At 39.2% G+C, this 22941-nt stretch overlaps 1 protein-coding gene across 10 annotated transcripts in view; it reads left to right on the top strand.

Annotated features, from left to right (window-relative positions):
- Nucleotides 1–8031: 8031 nt before the first annotated feature.
- The window catches only part of LOC103708036 (putative ATP-dependent helicase C29A10.10c), a 72255-nt gene continuing 57345 nt past the window's right edge, over nt 8032–22941 (top strand). For 2 of the 10 annotated variants that reach the window (XM_089925792.1, XM_089925789.1), the window contains exons 1-10: nt 8033–8268; nt 8459–8506; nt 12885–13451; nt 13817–14968; nt 15211–15538; nt 19686–19941; nt 20023–20194; nt 22126–22274; nt 22569–22616; nt 22774–22854. In XM_089925792.1, the coding sequence (XP_089781918.1) occupies nt 8173–8268; nt 8459–8506; nt 12885–13451; nt 13817–14968; nt 15211–15538; nt 19686–19941; nt 20023–20194; nt 22126–22274; nt 22569–22616; nt 22774–22854 (2897 nt within the window). In that variant the 5' untranslated portion in view covers nt 8033–8172. Of the gene's footprint in view, nt 8269–8458; nt 8507–11564; nt 11646–12884; nt 13452–13816; nt 14969–15210; nt 15539–19685; nt 19942–20022; nt 20195–22125; nt 22275–22568; nt 22617–22773; nt 22855–22941 lie in introns of those variants that run through there. The other 8 variants (XM_089925791.1, XM_089925795.1, XM_089925794.1 and 5 more) reach the window with 5 other exon arrangements.

Raw genomic sequence — 22941 nt, 5'->3', positions numbered from 1 at the left:
ATCTAGAGAGCAGCTCGAGCCACACTATCAGAATCGATGAGGAGCAAATGAAGTCCATTATTAAGCAAATGCTTGCCGAACTGATGACTTCTGGTTTTATTGGTCAGGAGACAACAAGCTCCTAAGTCACCATATGGCACTCTTCCTACAGATCAGAGATTGGAGCCTTATGTTTCTTTATTGACCTAGATGATTGCTGAGTTGAGGCATGAAGTCTCTTACATACAATTTTTGGTGACTAGTTAGTATAGGAGCATTGCAGAGATTGAGGGGGAGACTAGACACTTGCAGGCATCTATGAAAAGAGAGATCAGCGAATTCACTGCAAGTGCTCAGAGGATCAATGAACAGATTCTAGAGATGCTCAAAGAAGTTTGAGATGAATCAAGGTGATTGACAGAATCTCTTACTACTTCAGCCTCTATTTTTATTGAGATGATCGATCGCTTCTACCAGAAGCCGAGACCTAGTCAAGCCCATCAACCTAGTCATTCTCGTCCACCTCGTCCTCCACCAGAGTTTAGGGCCTAAAGATCCACCATCTATCGTCCTTATCGTGGCTCGCTATCTTCCTCATCTTCTTCCACCTCTTCAAATGAATCTAGAGCTTAGGAACCTTCCTTTCCTTCTCATTTTGTATAGATTCCTAAGTTTTGATTTAAAACTAACTCCTACACACCATACCTACAGATTTAATGAATTATACTTGTACTTGAACTTAGTTACTTAATGAATATCTACAGTTTAAGTTGAAATGACATGTGTTTATCTGTTTTTGTGGCATGTGCTTGATTATCTATTTTATATGCTTCAATATTGTAATTCTATTTAATGAACGAATATTTCAGTTTGAATGTTCAAGTATTTCTCCTTATTTATCTTGTGAAATGATCATCTCTTAAGTTCCCTCCTTATTGATAACGACAAAAAGGGAGAGAAAAAAAGCAAAAAAGTTCAAAATAAGATCAAAAGAAAAGTAAAAAGGGTGAGAAAAGTTTAAGCAAAAAAAGAATAGATATACAAGAATGAAAAAATGGCATCAATAACAAAGCTATAAGTATAGCATATAAACTGCTATGGAGGTAAGAAAACTAAGCAAGTTAATATAAAATCTATGAAAATGTTAATTTGAAATTCTCTTTTAAAAGTTATATTTGTACATCAAAAAGGGGGAGAATTACTTATAAACCTTATGATAAAAGTAAATTCAATCAATTAAGTATAGAGAGTGAATGGTATCAAGCAAATATAAACTCAATTTAAAAGGATATTATCACTGTAGAATTTTGGAAATATAAAATCAGATGTTATTCCTGCTTATATCTCCTCTCTAAATTTACACTCAGTTCTAAAAAATATTATTACTGATTTATATCACTCTCTTTTGGAACTCAAAGATTTTGTCATCATTAAAAAATGGAAGAATGTTGACCCTAAAAGGTTGATTTTGATGATATAAAATAATTGAGTAACATGATAATTACTATTGCCTTGGTTTTAATTGATTGATTTCAGGAAGTAAAAAAGAAAACTCTCAAATGAAAATCATCTATTTGAAGCTCTATATCAAGAAGCACAACTCCAAAAAAGCCATGAAAACAATCCTAGGAAGCTCATATGTAGGTACAGAAAATTTCATCTTGAGCTACTTCAAAAGTCGACACTAAGTTTGCTACGAGTCGACCCTAACACACTATCGTTAATTAATACACATTCACAAGCCGACTCTAGCAGATCGCGAGTCGACCCCAGAACAATCTCAGATGATAGATAGAAAGCCATGAAATACATCGCATTGGCGAGTTGACCCATAAAGTTTACGAGTCGATTCTAGTCTAACAAGAGTCAACCCCAGAGACAAGCGAGTCAACCCCTGAATGCCTAAGAGAAAAGACAAAGAGCTAAAAAATTCATCGCATTGGCGAGTCAACCCATAGGAGTCACGAGCCGACTCTAATCAAACAAGAGTCACCCCAAAAAATAATGAGTCCCTGAACGACTACAATGGAAAGATAGAGAATAGTAAAACTTAGTTCATTAAAGAGTCGACTTCAGAAAACAATAAATCGACTTCTGTCACTAGACGAGTCGACCCCTACACTTAGAGAGTCGACTCCACAGGATACATAGAAGAAAGACAGAGTGCAGTAAAAGTAGAAACATGCTCGAGTCGACCTCTGAAGATCACAAGTTGACTCTTAGAGATCATGAGTCGACCTCAAAAGATGTTGAGTCGACCCCTCTACGCCTATCCACAGTAACGATTGGTTCTTCTATGAGTCAGAACGACTATTTTTATCTCACAACAGCTCTTTTACCTGTCTAAAAGCTAGGAGTCTGTTCCAGCCTCTTCCAAATGGTATAAATGCATCGGAACACCAAAGGATAAGATGAGCTCAAGTAGTACAAAGAAAAATTTACTAGAGCAAGAAAGAGAAAGAAAAAGGAAGAGAGCTTCAAAGAGAAAATTATTTAAGAGCATTTATAGTGAGATGAACGATCACATCTTCTATAGCTGAGAATTGGTGAAGTGCATTCAAGATCAATCAAAGCCAACTAACAAAGTCAAGCTACATTTATTTCTTTGTGTTTATTGTTTAAGGTTGTATTTTATTATACGTGCACTTAATTCTTTCTATACTCTATCGTACCAAGTTTCAGAAATTGAAATTTGAAAAAAGGTTTATCCAAATCTTAAATTGGATAGTGTTAAGCCTGAGTTAGGCTCGGTATAGATTTTGGTTATTTGTTTGGAAAAATAAATTGGGTTGTTTGTGAGCCCGAGTAAAATAATCAGTCTAGGTTTTGGTTGATTGCCTATAAAAACCAACTAGATTCATTGTGAGTCCGTGTAAAACAATCAAACTATAATTCTAGAAAGATTATAGTGAAATTTTCAAAAAGAAAGTCTTGGGAAGCAGATGTAGGTGCAGGGTTGGCACTGAATCACTATAAATTTTGTGTGTTTGCATTTGATTTGCTTGCATTAATTTGTGCATATTTACTTATTACTCATTTGCTAATATTAATATTCATCTGTCAAGCTTTTAATCCAGATACATTACTTTTAAGTTTTCGAAAAGCCCAATTCACCCCCCTCTTGGGCTGCATAGCTAGATAGCAGGAGGAAATGAGAATGAACGAAGATGTTGGAGGAGGGCTTAGTCGGGCTGAGATGGTCATGCATCGGACACCCGACCGGAAGGGAGGAGGAAGGCGAGGGGTAGCTCTAATGCGCGGCCGAAATGGAGGAAAAAAAGATGGTAGGTATGGATTAGGGATTACTGGATTAGTAGGGTGTTGGGCAGTTTTTCCCTCGAAATGGATTTTAAAATAAAAGAATAAATTAGTAATTTCTCGCTCGCCATTAACGATGTTAGAACTCTGGCGGAAGGTTGGGGCATAGTTGGTGTGGACACCAGTGCCAGATCAGCCAGCGCTCGAGTCTACGATCGCCACAGGGTCCAGCCAGTTCACAGGGTCCAGCCAGCTTGACTTTATTTTGGATTGATTTTATGTTAATTTTGTTTTATTTTAGGAGCTTGTTTGCATATTGTTATTTTAGGGCTTTTTGGGATTATTTTCTTTGTAGGGGTCTATTTGTCATTTTGTGACCCTATATATATATGTCCATACACTTGTTTAAGTTTGATGATTGATTGAATGAATTAGCCTCCTTCTTTCTTTGAAACCCTGGTGTGAAGCCACATTCAGGGCAGGTACGAAGCCTGGTTCTTCCTCCGCCTCTCCTCCCTTCCTCTTCTTCCTCCTCCTCTCTCTCTTCTCTGCATTGTTCTGCATCAACTTTGGTATCAGAGTAGGCCAGGCTTTGCCTCTATTACCAAAGCCCCAGGTCCTCCTCCTCTTTCTTATCTCCCAGTCCCGTCTTCTTTCATCCGGCCCACACCTCACACCCGTTTCATCAGGCTTCACAAAAGAAAAAACAGAAGATCCCTTCATCGATTCACCGCACACCTGGCTCCTTCCCCTCTCCTCGTCCCAGCGCATCTTCCGATCCACCCCTTTCCCTCTCCTTGTCCGAGCGCCGCACGCCCTCGAGCGCCCCGCCGCCACATGCCGTCGTGCTCTGGGTCGCCGCCGGAGAACGTCGCACCCCACGGTGGCTTCGCCGTGCCTCGCTGTTGTCGGAAGAAACGCCAGCCGTCGGAAGCCCACGACCGATTGCTCCAGTCGCCACAGGCCATGGGCCGCAGCCGGATCCTCTACCTATCACACAACCGCCGCCATGAAGACCATGATCTGTCGAGTCCGTCGGTGGTTGAAGACTGACTGCACTAACGGGTAAGCTCCAAACACGTTAACCCGCTAGCCTGGCTCCGCCCAAAAAATAAATAAATAAATAAAAGAGAAAAAAGAGTGTCACGTGACCTGCATGTGATGGATCCGTAACGGGTTATCGGAACAGGTCGCGCCCGATAACTCGAATCCAACCGGATCTGAGTGGAAAAAAAAGAAAAAAAAGAAAAAAAAGAAAAAAAAAGAAAAAAAGTGTACATGTTCATCTTCTTTCTTTTCCCGCGGCCTTCCCCTCCTTCACCGTCATCACCGGACTCGTAGCGCCGCGCCGCCTGTCACCGCTTCCGCCTCGCCGTCTCCCGCTTACCCTCCGCGATCGCCCGCGGCGCCGCCCCGCCCGCTGCCGTCGCCTCCACCGCTACCTCCCCTCGCCGATCTCCGCCTTCACCGCCGTTTTCTCGGCCTAGCAACACCGCCGCCTCCGCTCGTGCCGATCCGCCTCCGCCTGCGCCGCATCATAGCCTTCGAACTCCGCCGTAGCTTCCCCTTCATCTTCCGCTTCCGCCGCACAAAACCCTTCTCCCCTTCGCCGTCGGCCCCCCCTTCTCCTTCCCCGAGCTCTACCGCCTCCAACACCCCCCCCCCCCCCCCCCTCTTTGACCCCACCGAAGCCCACCGGAGCCCGGCAGAGCGTCGCTTCACCCTGCCGGCGCCGCCTTCTTCCCCCCCCCCCCTTCACATCTCCCGCTCCTTGTTCACCCACCAGCCCCAAAACCCAACCCGACAACAGGCCCTCGAACCCAACACATCTAAACGCCCCATCCTTCCTCCACGGGCCGACTTCACACGACCTCCCACACTCCTTCCTTTCGGGCCCAACAAGCCCGAAGGCCAACCCGCCACCTTTCCCGCCAAGAGGTCCAACAGGCCCGCGTGATATCTTCAATTCACGGGCCCAATAAGCTCTTTTCCTTCATCTTGCCATCACAACAAGCTTTCATTCCATTTGGCCCAAACCCCATCAGGCTCACAACCTGCAGGTCCCTTTCTTCTATGCAAACGGATCACTGTCATCAGGCCCACCAAATCTTTTTCAGAGTTGCCAAGTTCAGGTCCACTGAGCTGCTGCGATCAAGTTAAATTTTCGCCAATTGAAGAGCCCCTCAGCTGCAACCGCGCCCCTGATCATCGCCCCTGATCTATGCTATGTAACATGTCCAGAATTTTGACAATCCAAAATAATTAGTTTATGTTCCGTCCTATTAGCAACTGACATGTTCTTTCAGCATTGACCTTAGTGTCCTGTATGCAAGCATGGATTAATATAAACAAATAAGTATCTTTCCTCACCAAAACCATTACAACCAAAGCTCTACTCTATTTAGGAGAGATTTCTAGCCGCTTTGACCAGCTTTCCCTTGAGGAAGATTGATCCCATACACATGCATGCATGAGAAAAAGAATAACTCATCCTATGGGTTTGTATGCAATCATGGATTGATTAAAGGGTAAATTATAGAGCACCCCTTTGTGGCTTCATCTTTTCGTTGATTATAGAGGATTGATTAAATTTTCACAATATATATCATATCATATCGTTGATGGTGTGCACCAGTGTAGTCGTGCATGCGAACTTAGAAGAGAGCAAATTGAAGAAATGACCTTAAATCTTTGTGTACCAATTTGTAATCGAATTATTTGGAATTTAGAAGTGAAATAAATTATTTTATCTACTAATAGTGGCCAAATTGCCGTATTACCAAACCACGCCCCTATTGCCATGGTTGTAGATGTAGATCTTTTGAGAATACGCCTCAACGACCAATGATTAAGGTGGCTCTGATAGGTGATTTCACTAGAATAGATAATAATGATATCACCATTTTAAGAAATGACGTAGAGATGAGTACTGACAATGATTCGTAAGAAGCTCAGCAAACATTGAAATAGCTGAAGCTAACTTGAGTAGAGCTGAGGGTAAGAGAAAAGCAATTGAAGCAAATCTAGCTCTTAGACAAGCTAGGACACAACTAGAGACAGTAAATGCTATTTCTTCTAATTCAATACATCAAAATACTTAAATGAAGTGGATGCAATAATTTTTCCTATGGGATGGGATGTAGGTGATGATGTGCATGATGCATTAAGGCTAAACAAAAGTAAAAGGAAGACCAAAAGTGTTGGGGTGGGCTCCATAAATTGCCATTGAGTTAGGACCAGATCCGTAGGATTGCATGATGGAGCGACTAAGGGAGCCGATCAGGTATATTATTGGCTTTATTAAAACCATCGCAGGACGATATTTGTGTGTTGGTCAAGTCCTTTCTCCAAAAGCATTGCCACTTCTGCTTGACTTTTCTTTTGCTTTCCTTGGTCCTTAAGGAAATAAGAGGAAACAGTGAATTTTAGAGTAAAGTCCCATGGATGCAGGAGAATTTCTTTCTTAGTTATATGGCAAAAAATATATACACAGCTTGTTCGTGTTCCGAAGAAGTGCTCCAAAAAGTAGTCGGCTCCCCTGAGTGGCAGATAGATATGGAGGATGCAGGTGCTCCCCTGAGTGGCCCTATTCTTATGAAAGGTGGCTTAGGGTGTCCACCAACTTAGGGTGTTTTGGCGAGCAGGAGAGTCAGGGTCACCTCGATGTACGAGGAGTGCATGGACTCAAAGGAGATTATCAGCCATGCTCTGCTTGGATGTTTTCGGGCTACGAAAGCCTGACAGCAGGCGCCCATTTTCTTTCTGCGGGATGTGGAGTCGGCGGAGGATCTTTTGGACAACTTGAGGCTATTGGTAGGCTCACCGGGTACCGTGGAGAGAGGCATCTTCTGCGTTTATATAGCATATCATATTTGGCTGGATTGGAATGCTCACATCTTTGAGGATCGGAGAACCCCTCCGAACGTCGTGGTGGACACGGCCATTCATCACGCGACTGAGATCATTGACCGGAGCTGGCTAGGGACATCTGGGGTTCCCACTTCGCTGCTACAGTGTCCTGAGTGACTCTTGTCTCTTGGGAACCCCCACCCACTGGCCACCTCAAGGTGAACTTTGACGGTAATGCCTCAGCAGGAGGAGATAAAGGAGGGACTGGGTTTGTGATCTGGGATCATGACTCCAGACTTGTGGCGGCAGGCGGAAGACACACCTGTGATATGACGGCTATTAGAGCCGAACTTAAGGCAACATGAGAAGGAGTCACCTATGCGAGGTGGAGCCTTGGGGCAGACTGCCCAATTCTGGAGGGAGACTCTACTATGGTGACCGAGTGGATTTGTGATGTCGAGCGCCAGGGAGACGACCACCCTATACTCAGGGATATCTACAGGCTAGTGGTAGTCTGCCGTTCGATTCAGGTTACCAATATGTTTTGGGAGGCGAACAGGATTGCAGACTGGGTCGCCTCCTATGCTGCTCACCATTCGGGAGAGGTTCTATGGACTGAGTCCGATTCTGCCCCCTTATCTTTATGCCGTCTTATTTTTTTTGATGCTGAGGGTAGCGTTCATGCTAGGCTAGCATAAAGTACCATTGTACCAAAATAATAATAATAATAATAATAATAATAATGTAGCCGGCTATTCTTTTTCCGACTTGTGGTCCAATTTTCCAGCCGTCGCACATAAGCTTCTATAATTCCCATTGCGCACAAGCGTCCGTTCACACTACCAGATCATGGTTGTATCCTTCGCGCCAAAGAAAGATAATCCTTCCCTGGAGCTCCGAGACCGTTGGATCATCCACTGCACAGATCTGAAAGCGATTAGTGAATAATCCAACGGTCCCCGGGCTCGAGGGAATCCGTTTCCTTTCGTGCGAAAGATATATACCACGATCCTCAGAATAAATAATAACCACACCCCATTGTTATCGCCATAACTTAAAGAGGAGTTGGTAGTAGAAGGGGAAGGCATGGCGAAGGGTGAGAAACGGGAAGGAGATCTTGCGAAACTAATCTTCTCTTGGTCTCTCGAAGACGTCTTCAACCAAGATCTCTTCAAAGACGAGGTCTCTCTCACGTATTTTGTTCTTTTATTTTATGACTCTAGAATTATATTATTGTTATGAGTCTGTGATTAATCTTGTTTTATATGTTTCCTTTGGTGTAACTTCCTCTATAAAATAAATATCGAACAACATCTCCCGTTCCACTCATAATATGACCCTCCCTTCCATTTCTGAGCTGCTTCCGGTCCAGTTCTGTTTCGATCCCAGCTGGTTTACTAGCGCTGCTGGAGTCACAATGGTTAGTTTTCAGGGGGAATAATCTATTCTCATGTATTCCTCGTTACTCTTTTCATGCTTAACACTAAGCACAGAAATGCCATTTCACTTGTATATTAAGAACCATGACAATGTAAATGTAATTAAGGAGTGTATATATATATAAATATTTGTCGAAAATGCCATCTACTGGACATTTGTTGAAGCTATCAATCGGGAACCAGTGGCAAAGTTATCTGAGAATGGGATTTTGTTTGAAGTTAACAAGCGATCATAAGGTTGTGGATTTTATAATTCATTGACTTGCGTGTTGACTTCAAAGTTCGAACTATTTTGTGAAAACTGGAAACAAATAAAAGATGCAACCAACTTCAAGTTAGATTAATGGGCTTAAATCATCTGCAAGATAATGGCATGTCATTCTCATACTTAGAATTTCATACCTGCTTTGAAGGAATTACATGACCCAAATCTTTGTTAAATGCTATTTTTAATAGACTGAAGAACGTTTGAAGCTGAAATGAAGGGTCAAGAGGAGATGGAATTCCTCTGTTCCAGCCCCTTCTTCCAGCAAAACCAATTAATTTACTCCCATTTGATTATTATTGCAGATTTACCTTTAGAGATGATCTCAATAATGTGCTCTTGCCTAAAGCCTGCTTTTCCACATTCCTTCTTACTTTTCTACGACAGTTATCCTATGAACCATTAGCTCGTTTCAAGTTATATCATATCTATCTATCTATCTATCTATTTTCTCATTCATGTTGGCTTAGCAAATTGTTGCCCAAGGAGACAACCCAAGGAGGGGGGGGGGGGGGGGGGGGGGTGAATGGGGTTTTAATTAAATATTGATCAATTAAAAATAAGGTTAGTGATTAACTAAATATATTCCCAGAGAATTAGTTAGATCACTAGATGCAATGAGTAAAGAGAGTGAGAGAGACAAGATGCAATACAAACACAGAAAGATTTATAGTGGTTCGGAGCCAACTCTCACTCCTACGTCCACTCCCCAAGCCGCACTTGGGAGTTCACTATAATTCCTAGGATTACAGCCGGTTGTTTTACAAGCTCACAACCTAACTTGTTGTTTTCACGAGGTAACAACGAACTCGGTTGGTTTTGACAGGCTCACCGACTATAACCACTCGATTGTTTTCCCGGGTTCAATCAAACCCAGTTGGTTTTTTCCGGTTCACCAATCACAACCTTACACCGTTGGTTTTATCTTTGGCTCACCAACAAACCTTACAACCCTTGATTCAATCCCCTGATTGAATCAAGTAGGAAAAACAAGAGTTTAAAAGTTCTCAAGAAAGCTTCTAAAAAGCAAGTGTGAGACAATATAAACAAAGTTGAGTTAGAAGCCCTCAAACAGATTTTAGATGAAGAAGTGGGGGCTTCTCGATTTCTGAGTCTCCTCTTGAATGTGCCGAAGGATGGAGGACAGTAGTAGAGCCTTGAATGCAAAGGAAGCACTTTTTGGTTGAGTTGAATGCACTTCTTCCTTCTTTTTCTTGGATTCACTCTTTTGAAGCTCTTGGTGGTTGAAATGCTTTAATGCTCAAATGGATTAGCTCTCTTGTTGTCTACTACTGTTCACTCAGGCTATTTAAATGGTTCCTTTCGAAAACTAGCCGTTAGAGAGTGATTTGGAGCCGTTCTGTTCCGTCTGCACATCTTGACAATGTATCCGTTGGGATCGGAGTCGACTCGTGCGATCTGGAGTCGACTCGGCTGTTACTGGAGTTGACTCGCGCTTTACTGGAGACGACTCGCCCGCTGTTCCAGATTTGAATTAAAGTGCATGCCTCGTCCTGGAGTCGACTCGGACCAAACTGGAGTCGACTCGCCAATAGCTGGAGACGACTCGGACACTTAGGGGTCGGCTCGTTCTCAGGGTTTCAGAAATCCAACTTTCTGTTTTTCTTCCTTGAGTCGACTCGGGTTTACTTGGAGTCGACTCGGCTGACTTGAGAGGCGACTCGAGATCTTCAGGAGACGTCTCGTTCTCAGAGACCGCAAAAACTTATTCTCTGTCTTTTGAACTGATCTGCCTCGGAGTCGACTCGGGCCTTGTTGGAGTCGACTCGGCTAACTTGGGGGTCGACTCTGAAACACTTGGAGTCGACTCGTTCACAGGGTCTCCGAAACTGAGTCTCTGCCTTTCAGGCTGCTTTCCTCTGGGAGTCGACTCGGACAAACTGGGAGTCGACTCGCCAAGCATCGGAGTCGACTCGCAACTTTCTGAAGTCGACTCGGTAATAGGGTCTAAAATTCATTGTTCTGTCTTTCTGTCTGTTACCCTTTGGAGTCGACTCGGGACCATCTGGAGTCGACTCGCCAAGCATCGGAGTCGACTCGCAACCTTTTGGAGTCGACTCGTTAACAGGGTCCAAAAATCATCGTTCTGTCTTTCTGTCTGTTCTCAGTCGGAGTCGACTCGGAGAGTCCCGGAGTCGACTCGAGCTTGTGCCAGAAACTCAAAGTGTGCAGGAGTCGACTCGCAAGGTTCAGGAGTCGACTCGTGATTCAGACTTTGGTTCAAATAGAGTTCAATACTTAACCAAAATATCTTGAACCAAAACCCGAGGTACTTAGACAGAAATTCACAAAGATTTACCTGAAACACTAGATTGAATTCATTAGAACAACATAAAACATACTCAAATGCTTTGAGCTCATCAAAATCAATTAGGGGTTTACTCAATCACTCCACACAAATCATTGATGATTTTATGGGTGATTCTTCTATCATATTTGTAAGTTTATTTATTTCTCATAGCTTGGAATGCTGTCGAGCAAAATTTTGTCTCATGCAAAGTTGCCAAAGCTGGGATGATTCACACTCAATTATACTTACATATAGAGTCATGGTCTATTAGTAATATTACTAAAGTCTTTTTACAAACTCATTAATTTACTATAGTCTAACTTTTTATGCACCCCATGACTTGGCCTTTTCCACAAATTGCTAACAATTTAATGTTTTCAATTTTTCTTTTTTACCCCAGAAAATCTCTTTGTTTTGCCTATTATGAAATTCGGAATTCATTTTTTTTTATTTCCATGCATAGGAGTGTATGTCTTCTTCTTCTTCTTCTTTTGTTTTTTTGGGGCGCGAGGGGGTGGCATTATATGCCTGAAAGTACATTCTGGTATGTCTTTTCTTCTTTGTTTAGTTATTTCTTCATTCTGTGGTGTATCCTCAACTTGTCAGTTTTCCTAGATTTAACAAGATATGTTTGCAATCTGGTACTTTCTTTTCCTTGAAGCTTCCATAGAATTGCCAAGACATTTTCTAATGGACATGTTATAAGGATAATACAGGTGATGGCACAAAACTTTCATCAAACTTTTACATCAAAAAATAGCTAGTGTAGGTGTTTCCTTGGTTTTCAGCATATAATGTTATAGTGACAGTAATCGAGTATTATGTATGACAACAATGTGCCTATTCTACAACAGTGGTGGTTTTATTTTTGGGGTGTATCTGCATCAGTATCCAAATTGTATTTGTAGTAACATATGAGATTAGAGAGCCCTTTTGTGCTCTTATCTAATACTCTCAGCTGCTTGCCTTAACAGTGGAAGAACCACATCATTGCCATCGACGAATTTCTTTTCAAGTTTAATTTCAAAGCATCTTGTGGTACTTTTCATTTGTCTGCAATATGATGTAGGCAGTTTATTTTTGATTTTGGGCCTGTTATTTTGAAAAATACAAAAATACTTGAATTAATTATTCTGATGGTACATCAAGCCTTTCTATCAACTGCACTAGAACCCAAGTGCACGAGTATATAAACACTTCAATGTAAGAATGCTCTTAATTTCAAGCCAAATTTTGAAAATTTTAATTGATGAGCAGAATTGCAGTGCACCAGAAGTATGATTGCTTTCTGGAAGTAACTTCCAAGTTAACATGTTTCATAGAAGTCCACTGTACAGAAATCAAGTGATGGTTAACTGAAATTATTCTTAATATTACACTAATCCCTACTGGATGGTTGTTTTAATGGAAAAGTATAAACAAAAACTATTCTTAGTAATGTACGTAATTAGACCTAATCTCTTCTGATGCTGATTTTCACATAAATTGAATATTATGATACGTTTTCTTTTATCTAAGATTTGATTATGTTGTAGGATTTTATTTGGAATTGTTTCTCTATATCTTTTTTTTGAAGTTCCATTACTGTGTACAATTTCCTTCCATAACTTATTCATTCAAATAGGTGATTCGCATAAAATCAATGTTGTTACAGACAATCAAGGATGTGAAACATGTACAATGTACTGTTAAAAATTTTAATAGCAATCTTTAATACTGTTAAAATTTTTATATATGTTGTCTAGTTACTCTTCTGAGTTCTGCTACTTGTGGATATATACAGGTGGTGAAGATACCCAGTACATTCACTTCTTTGAAGAACTACTTGAGTTCATACACTTTTCCTTTGATTGAAGAAATACGTGCCGACATGTATTCTAGCTTGGAAGCTTTATCCCAAGTACCTTCTGTCAAAATATTGTCACTTGACAGTACTAAGAGACATAAGCAATGTACATATCAGATTATCGTTGGTGATGCTCCTGCAAATGTTCCATCTCCTGGTGTCAATAGAAACTACATTCCAAACAAGGGTGATATATTTGTCTTGTCAGATAGGAGACCTGTTCACGTTTCTGATCTTACTGGAAATGGGAAATCATATCGTATTGCCTTAATTATTAGGGGTGGAAAATACGATGACCTACCACCTAATACGTTTGTAATTAGAGCATCAAGCAGCATAGAAGTTTCAGAATATAGAAAACAGAACGAGAAAAGAAGTCCATTTTGTGCTGTTTACTTGTTAAACATCACAACATACCGTCATATTTGGAAGGCACTGGACTTTAAGTTGTCTGTTCTTCGAAATCTGAACCTTGTCAAGAAGATTTTCAATTTTGATCCATCGGTATGAACATGTTATCAATGTTATAGCTTGTTTATTTTTTGGTTACTTTATTGTATTTTTATGTTTTTATTGGCCATCAGATGCTTGTGTGGCTTAAATATTTCTTTTGAAGACTGTTGTGCCAGGGCAAAAAACAGTATCCACTGATGGCAATGAAAACAATCATGAGAATCATCTATCAGCTTTCGGATATTAATACAAAATCTTGTTGTGTTTTCTCTCAATATGGCCTGTTCTGATGACATTTGCTTGCTTTCTTGCATTAGGCATAGCCATTAATGGGACTGCAGTAACTGATGAAGCATATAAGAGCGGTTCAGCTGTTACATATTCTTTACATTGTTTGATGTTCTTTTTGCTGACAGGCTACCAGATGTGATGATATCTCTTTGTCTGAAGCATCCAGATACATCCATGACAGAAACATACAGAACAATTTGTCTGCATTGAAGCTCAACAAATCGCAAACTAATGCAATATTATCTTGTATTTCAGCAAGAGAATGTCAGAATAATAATTCCATTAACCTTATTTGGGGGCCGCCTGGCACGGGGAAAACTAAAACAATTAGTGCCTTGCTATGGATTCTGAAAGAAATGAAATGCAGAACACTTGCATGTGCACCTACAAATATTGCTATCAAGGAAATTGCCTTGCGTCTTTTAAGATTGGTTAAAGAGTACTCGTCGGATGGCACCTTGGGAGATATTATATTGTATGGAAATCAAGATCGGATGAGTGTAGATGGCATTCTTCAAGACGTATTTTTGGACTTTCGTGCGCATAGGCTTTTAGAGTGTTTTGCACCAAATACTGGTTGGAAGCATTGTCTGAATACAATGACAAGTTTTCTCAAGGATGGTTTTACTTGGTACCGGTCATATTTGGAAAGTAAAGAGGATACTGTTGAGATAACTTTTCAGGATTTTGCTAGACGAAAGTTTGCTACTTTTTCGAAAGAATTAACTAAATGTTTAAAGACATTACATCTGCATCTGCCAAGCACTTCCATTTCAGAAGCAAACACCACAAACATGAATATGGTTCTTGAATTGATCGAAATTTTCAGAGGACTTCTCCACAAGAAATATGTTGGCAATAGTCTTGAAGAGATCTTTGCTTCTACTGATGAAGAAAAAGGTATAGCATCTGTATCTCATGGTATGCTTAGTTCTGGGAAAAATGATTCCAGTACAACATCAAGGCTTCGGAAAACTAGAGCTGACTGCTGTGGAATCTTAAAAACTCTTGAAGAATCACTTAATCTTCCCATAACCTCATCCAAAGCTGTCATTACAGATTTCTGTTTGCGAAGTGCTTGCATTATTTTCTGTACAACTTCTAGTTCATCCAAATTGTACAACGTGAGGATGAAAAAACCATTGGAGGTGCTAGTTATTGATGAGGCTGCCCAGTTGAAGGAGTGTGAATCGTTGATTCCCTTACAACTCTGTGGCATAAGGCATGCTGTTCTTATTGGTGATGAGTGTCAATTGTCTGCAACAGTAAAAAGCAAGGTCAGGTCCTCTATCCTCATTTAATAGGCAACAGATTCCCTTCTTATTTCAAACTATTTTTATTGTCTGGTTTACTAAAGAACAGCGTTACATTTATTATACATAAGCCACACAAAATATTCATTATCCTATATTTGTTTCCCTCTCTTGAAGATATTCTATGACATTTCTGCAACTTCTGACCCTTCACCATAATGTTTTCCATGTTTCAAGAAGTTTATGTCTGTATTTCTTTTCCTTAGGTTGCTGAGAATGCACTGTTTGGAAGGAGTCTATTTGAGAGGTTGAGTTCATTGGGACACAAGAAACACCTTCTTAACATGCAGTATAGGATGCATACCTCCATAAGAATTTTTCCTAATTCCAACTTTTATGACAACAAAATTTTGGATGCTCCAAATGTCATTCATAACAACCATTCACGAATATATCTTTCTGGACGCATGTATGGTCCCTATTCTTTTCTAAATATTGAATTTGGAAAGGAGATAAGTGATGATCTTGGACATAGCAGGAAAAATATGATTGAGGTAGCTGTTACCTTGCAAATATTGGGGAAACTCCGTCAGGGTACGTTCATTGTATTATTGAGTTATTTTGCAAAATAGAATGTTTGATAGTGAATCATTTCTTAATATTTTTATTCATATCTAATATCAATTGTTAAAATCATGGATCTTGTTCAACTTAATAGATGAAACATGACTTGTGGACGTTCATTGAGATACTAGCTAGTCTATCAACAAACTTCATTCCTAAAACCTTGTCAGGTCTTTCTAGCTATGAGCAATGACGAAACAAAATATCTACTGTAGTCACATCAGGGACTCCTTTTGCAGTACACAAAAGCCAATTGTTAATTTACCATAATCACATCGAAATCTCCTTTTCTTGTGGGCAAACAATATTAAGGAACTCGGGGCCTGCTTGTTATTGCTTCTGTTTTCTGTTTTTTTTTAACAAAAATTGAAGAAAACTGAATTAGGCTGAAAATTTGTTTTTTCGGTTTTTTCTAAATCCTTTAGAGATTTTAGAATCAAAGATTTATTGCTCTACAAAAAAAAAAAGTGAAAATAGAAGTAAGGAATGAATGAATTCCAGTGTAAATGCTATCTCCAGTAACAATCTCCAGAAGCATTTCAATTATTTGTAGGGAAAAATAAATGCACAAAAACTGGAAGAAACAGGTTTTAATCTAATTTTCTGACTGCAATATATGAAGGCCATTACAAGTCATAAACCTCATTTTACAATTGAATCCATTATTAACAATGTTATATGCTTTGTTTATTCTCACATGATATCATATGCTTCTCTCTGTTGTTTTGTTTGAACTACAATCTGGGCTTTCAAGACTACAACACATCTTACAAGTGAAAGAAATTTCAGTGTCATGACTGTTCGCTACTGTAAACTAGTCCAGATGGTATTTCTGTCCCTTAATCACTCTCAGTTCAACTATAAATTGGGCATAGAATCTGCCAATTCCCTAGATATTGAAAAACTTGCTCTCATGTTTACAACAAAAAGAAAAAAACTCGTATTCATCTCTTTCGTATACTAATTTTGATTTGTTTTTTATTTGTAGCAAATACAATCTCAACTCCATATGGGCTTTAACCACCAGACTGACCATAAACTTCTTCTTACAGCAAAATAAGCATTGTGTACACCTTCTCTCTCTCTCTCTCCCCACACCCCCCCTTCCCCAATCAACTAGGGGCAACTTAAGCGGTCCTTAAGGTGCTGGCTTTTTCTGGACAAAATTATTTATTGAAACTTCTAAGTAAAATATAACACTATGGGACCATAGATCCACAAAATTTTCCAAGATCTTCACACCAACACTAATTGTGCAATTGAAATTTGTTGTTTTCTCTCTTGAAGTTGACTAAAGAGCAGAGAATCGCCTACATGTTATGAACTTAGGCTCTTTATTTCTCTTGAAGTTGACTAAAGAGTGGAGAACTGGTTGACACGGGTTGTTCTTAGTGTGAAAGCCTGTCCAGGGCCCAGTCCACTTGACCGGCCCGACTAGGTTAGGTCCATCACTATTCCTGCGTGTGCTTTGCATGTGACGAGCAATAGCAGACTGCCGATGGGAGTCTCCTTTCCCTCTGTGAGCATTGGCGACACTGAGCTCAAATCGGAGACTTAGGGCTGTCGGAACCCTAGGTCTTCTCTATAAAACGGAAGCCCCTCCCCTCTACGACTCTCCACTACAGAGCAACGACTCTCTTTCTCCATCTTTCCTCCCTTCGAAATCGCAATAAACTGTCGTCGTGCTCGCTGGAAAATGAGGTCGCCGACGCCACAGGAGCCAAGGTAAGGATTCGGTCTTCCTCCTCTTTATCCTCTCTTCCTTTTATGGTCCTAAACCATCATCGCCGGCTAAGGAATCAGCCGAAAAGTTGATTAGAAAACTCCGTTCTATTTTTTGGTCAAATTTCTCTTGCCTTTTTTGGCCACCAATGTTGCCACCTCTTCGTGCTAGAGCTCCAAACGAATGCCCCGACCTTCCTACAACCCTTTCCAACAGAGCCATGGTCGCCAGTGATCGGCCAACGACCAAAAAGCGGAGAAACCCCCTGGTCCCCTATTTTTTTGGTCCCTTTTTCTTGGGTTTTTCGCCAGCCGGCCACTGCCATCGGTTGTCCACCACCTCTAACCGCCGGCCATGTCCTCTGGGATGACCTTTGATAATTTCAACCTCTTTTTCCTCTCTCTAGTTTCTCTCTCTTCTTCTCTCTTTTCCTTGTTTCTCTCTCTAAACAGACCTATGAATTCCAGCACAGGGTCCCATCGATTTTTCGACGGACTTGAGTTGACCCCCAAAAAGAGGCCCTGAATTGTCCGGGTGCTCGAGCAGCCTTCCGGACCGATAACCCCGATCCTATTGAGTGTCTCTATACCCTACCGTTGATGAACCTTGTTGAACAAGCTTGATCTTGATCTAGTCCGTGTTTCATGATTCATTGTTCCAGTTGATTAGATCCGATCCATCTAAAGCCGCCGAACACCATCTTCGGTCCAATCATCCTTGTTCTTGTATTTTAATTCTATTCAAGTCATTGAATAGGAATTAATTTTGTCGTTGATGTCATATATAGGTTTAGTAGGTTTGCCTAGCGAAGTTTGAAAGTCTAAGGTGGAAGATGTAAGGAATCCTGATATTCCTTATTAGTTTTCAAATTTTCACATATTTTTCATGTTTATGATTTATATGAAAATATGAAAATAATGTTAAATATTGATGATATCTCATTTTTTTAAAATTAAGGATCAAGCATATGACATTATGAAAATCATAATTTGTTGTTAAAGATTTGTTCCATGAATATTCTAATGCTAATGACTTCTTTACGAATTAAAGAATTATGGACTCTAAATTATGAAAATTTTTATTTTTGTTATGAAAAAATAATTTCATGAATGTTCTACTATTGAATGTTTAATTATGGACTATGATCTCTTTATAGCTTTTTAGCGATTTACTCATATATGATATAAGAAAGTATGATTTAAGAAAATATGACTTGAGAAAATATGATTTAAGAAAATATAACAATGGGTTCTTAGATAGCTATGTACAACTCTTACCAACGGGTTACAGTAGTTGGCATAGGGCCCTCACCAGCTGGTTACGGTAGCTTGGCATACGGACCTTGCCAGCAGGTTAAAGTAGCTTGGCATACGGTCCTTATCAGTGGGTTACAATAGCTTGGCATACGACCCTCGCCAGTGAGTTATAGTAACTTGGCATACAACCTCGCCATCGGGTTATAGTAGTTGGCATGATATTGATTACGGCCCTATCACGGGTATAAGGTGATCCTAGTATTTTGTCTAAGAGAATTATTATGAATTATGATATGAAAAAATGATAAATAATTTATGACTTTATAAAGTGAGCATGATTTATGATTTTGTTTATGCACTAGGAACCATATTTATGTAATTTTCATGATTTGTGCAAATGCAAGAGCATGATTGATTTAAGATTATACTGTTATTATGAAATATCCTATTTTTAACGGCATTTATTTTCTCTAAATGATTTGTTGATGCATGTACAAACTTATGCTTGATCCGGTAAGATAGTAAAAGGTTTACTTACGAGCTATGTAGTTCATATTCTCTTTTTATTTTTTTCTTTCCAGACGAATAAGGTCACTAGGAACGAAGGAGGGTCCAAGCTTGGAGTTCATGCTATCAAGCTTGAATATTTTTTAGAAGAATTTTAATATTTTAATTGACAATGAATTAATAATTAATGACTTTCTAAATTTTGAGGTTATAGATTTTGGTATTTAAATTTGGATTTTGTCGCTCTAAACCTGTACTTATTTACTTATTTAATGGATGATGAATTGGACCGGCATTTATTTATGTATTTGATTGATGATGGATTTGGATCATTTTGCTATACTTTATTTGTGATGGATTTGTAGGCTAATTTTGATTGTTGGCTTTGTATTATTGTGGGCTGTACCCTCGGTACCATGGCCGTGCTATGTCCCGAATTTGGGGTGTGATAGTTAGCGTCATGAAATCATGCATTTTAGAAACTTGTAGGTTTTTCACAGATTCTTACATAAATATATATCCTTAAAGAAAGGATTCTCTATCAACAATTTGCTAATTGATCTGCAGTAGTATTTTTCTTTTCTAACAAGCTCTCTTTTATGAATACTAACTACTCCAAATTACCATGTAGCATGTGGTAGAATGAAGAAAAGACTTAGTGTTGGGATCATTTGCCCTTACACTGCCCAAGTTATTGCAATTCAAGAGATGTTGGGAAAAGATTGTTGGAAGAATTCAGACTTTGCTGTGAAAGTCAGTTCGGTTGATGGGTTTCAAGGTAGTGAGGAGGATGTGATCATATTATCTACTGTGAGATCCAATGCCTCTGGTTCTGTTGGTTTTCTTTCTAATCCTCAGCGAGCAAATGTGGCTTTGACCAGAGCAAGGTACCTTGTTAAATCAACATATATTTTTGTCATAGTTTCTCATGCCATTGTTGCTTAGAATATTGTTCTTTTATGCTGCAGATATTGTCTTTGGATTCTGGGGAATGGACCTACCTTACTTAACAGTGGATCTATCTGGGAGAAGTTAGTCTGTGATGCAAGGGATCGTGGATGTTTCTTCAATGCAAATGAAGATGAGGCCATCGCCAATGCAATCACTGATGCTCTACACCTGAATAAGATAGGGAAGAAGGTACAGTCTCTATTATTATTTTTCTATTTAGGTGAACTCTGATAATGCCTGAATGCTGAAATGTGATTTGATTAAGAGGTCATTAGTAGCACAATTGTCATGGTAACTTCTTTTCAGATTCTATATATATTTTTTGTTTCTCTATGCTTGTTTGGCATACTATATGCCAAAGAATGCACTGAACAGTGTTAGCATAGATTTTTATCTTTGTAGAGTTCATCACAAAATGTGTAGTCCCTGCCTATTTGTTTATCACATGAACTTGTACTATTTTAATACCTGACAAGATGGGTGCAAATGCGTATGTTATATCGATTTAAGGGTCATAATTGGTTCAGGGGTGGCACATTGTCTGTCTTCTCTTCTTTTTGGTGTTTCAACCATCAAGGGATGTATTGGATAGCCCATAAGTAGTTATCACAAAGTTTACCATTCTCCTTTGAACTTACATTGCTTGCACATTTCAATTCCAAATGGATAACTTGCTGAGAATTTTTTCATCAATCACCATCACTATAGGATCCATTTAACTATGGCTGATGAAGTGAGCAAATAGTAAATACATGATATAGTTTCTGCTTCCTTGATGAGCTGAAGAACCAAATAGAAGATATGGATGAATTAACTGAAGCTTTACTCTAGTTCCAAAGTCTTTTGTAAGTGGCTTTTTACTTGCTTATCTGTATAAATCACGATCTATCAGTTCCTCTAATTTGCTCTGAGAGTAAAAGATCAAAATTATCTAGATTAAATGGTGTATGCTGGGTTAAACTATTCCACCCTTTAATAGGAGTCGACTATTCCCTGTTTAAGTGAGTGACTGGACTAGGAGAAGAAAATAGTAAATTTTTTTTACTATTTTGTGAAGTATAGTATGCAATAAACTCTCTAATAGTTGAACCTAGCTTTGTTTAATAAATGTAGCTTCCATCCAGGCCACTGCGAAACCTTGAATGTGCTGCTTGTGAGTACGTCCAAGAATGGCAAGGAGAGAACTTATACTTTTTCTTCCATGCACAGATCTCAAGCTCTCTCATTTTCGTCTACATAATGGGGATGCCTTGCATGCCATTGAGTAGTTCTTAGAGGTCTAGCCAGCAATTCATTTGTTTATATTCTCCTTTCTTTATATGTTGATGCCTCGCTACCTTGGAGGAGGGTTACAGAAGGAAAGGGCATCTACTGGGTCCTAGCCTTTGCACCTCCACATATTTTCCCTTTTTAACCTTAAATTAATCACAATCATCAGCAACAGAATTTCTTCTGAAAAAATATCTTAAATTTCATGTCATTATCACATGTGTGGGCTTTTTTCTTCTTTTCTTCTTGTTTTTTTTTTTAATCAATCCCTGGCAGACGTGGGTTTAGCATCCTTACATGTTCATGCCAAACAATGTTTCAATAGCTGATATGAGGGTTGACCATTAGCTGTATACTCTTCTGATTTAGGCCCTGTTTGAATGATTGGAGTAATTATCCTACTATAACTTCCTGCTGGACCAATGACTTAAGGGAGAGAAGCAGACACAATAAAGAAGGATCTCAGAGTAGTATTGTACAGACCATATGACACATACTATCGAAGGCCATCATTAGAACTCCTTGATAAGATCCTTGATTACCAATGTGACGGGATCGTTTTCACGCTTGCCTGAAAAGTTCTGCCTGTCTTCAAATTTTTATTCTGGACATTGGAAATTAGGAGGAAGACTAATGCAAATTTTTTATCTTTTCCTATGTAAAATATTGTATTGTTTAAAATTATTTACATAATTTATCATAAATTATGAGCTTAATGACGGCACAAGATTTTATCTCTGTAATCAATCTTATTTATTTACTAGTCTCTTTAATATTTGTGCTCTTGTTTTCCATTTACACTAGATCATACTAATTTACAATGATTGACATATTTTTCCTTCTTTTGCAAGAAATTCGAAGGTATATTCTTTCCAAAAACTCATTTTGATTCTATTTCACCGAAATGCCTTGAAAATTTGGAGTCAAGGAAGAATACATCTATTCAGTTGCTTCCACGTAACTCAGGAAAAGGCTGTACATATTCTACAGCTAATTCGAGGTATGATGTAACTAAGATTACCATCTTTCATTTTTAAAATATTGACAAAATTAAGGGTAATTCCATGTTCAATGATGGTGCATGCATGTTGTTTTGGAGACGGTAAGAAATTTAATTATACAAATAAGAGAGAAGAACATTCTTTCTTACTTTTCCTGCACAATCAAGACTTTTTCCTTTCCTTTTCCTGTTGTTTTCATCAATTAGCTGAAACTTGATGCCACTCTTATATCATACTGCAAGAAAAAAATCATATTACTAAGTCCAAATTATCTACTGCTGTTGTTGATACAGGACAGAAACAAAAACAAGAAATAATATGAAGAAGTGGCAAGTGAAATAGTCAGTATTACTTAACTATTAGCAAGTAGTTTTTAGCTTCAACTAGTTATGTTTTGCTGAATATGTTTGAAAAGCAGCAGGTTTTTTATACGTAATATAGAATTTTTTTGATGAACAAAGATGATTAACTACTGAATGTGTTCCATTGTTGATATAGTACCGATTCAAAGAAAGAGCTAATATGTCATTCAAGCTCCAGTGCAGACAGCATGACCTATGATTCCACTTTATCAACTTGGTGAGTTTTTTCCCTCTTTCCATGTTCTATTCCTCTAGATAATGATATCCATATTCCTCATTACATTTTCATTTGGTTAGAACTGTT

This window comes from Phoenix dactylifera, chromosome 10 (genome assembly GCF_051530095.1).
Source record: "Phoenix dactylifera cultivar Ajwa chromosome 10, Ajwa_hap1_PhDact_Kaust_v1.1, whole genome shotgun sequence".
Taxonomy (NCBI): Eukaryota; Viridiplantae; Streptophyta; class Magnoliopsida; order Arecales; family Arecaceae; genus Phoenix; species Phoenix dactylifera.
This window is presented reverse-complemented; position numbering and strand designations above follow the sequence as displayed.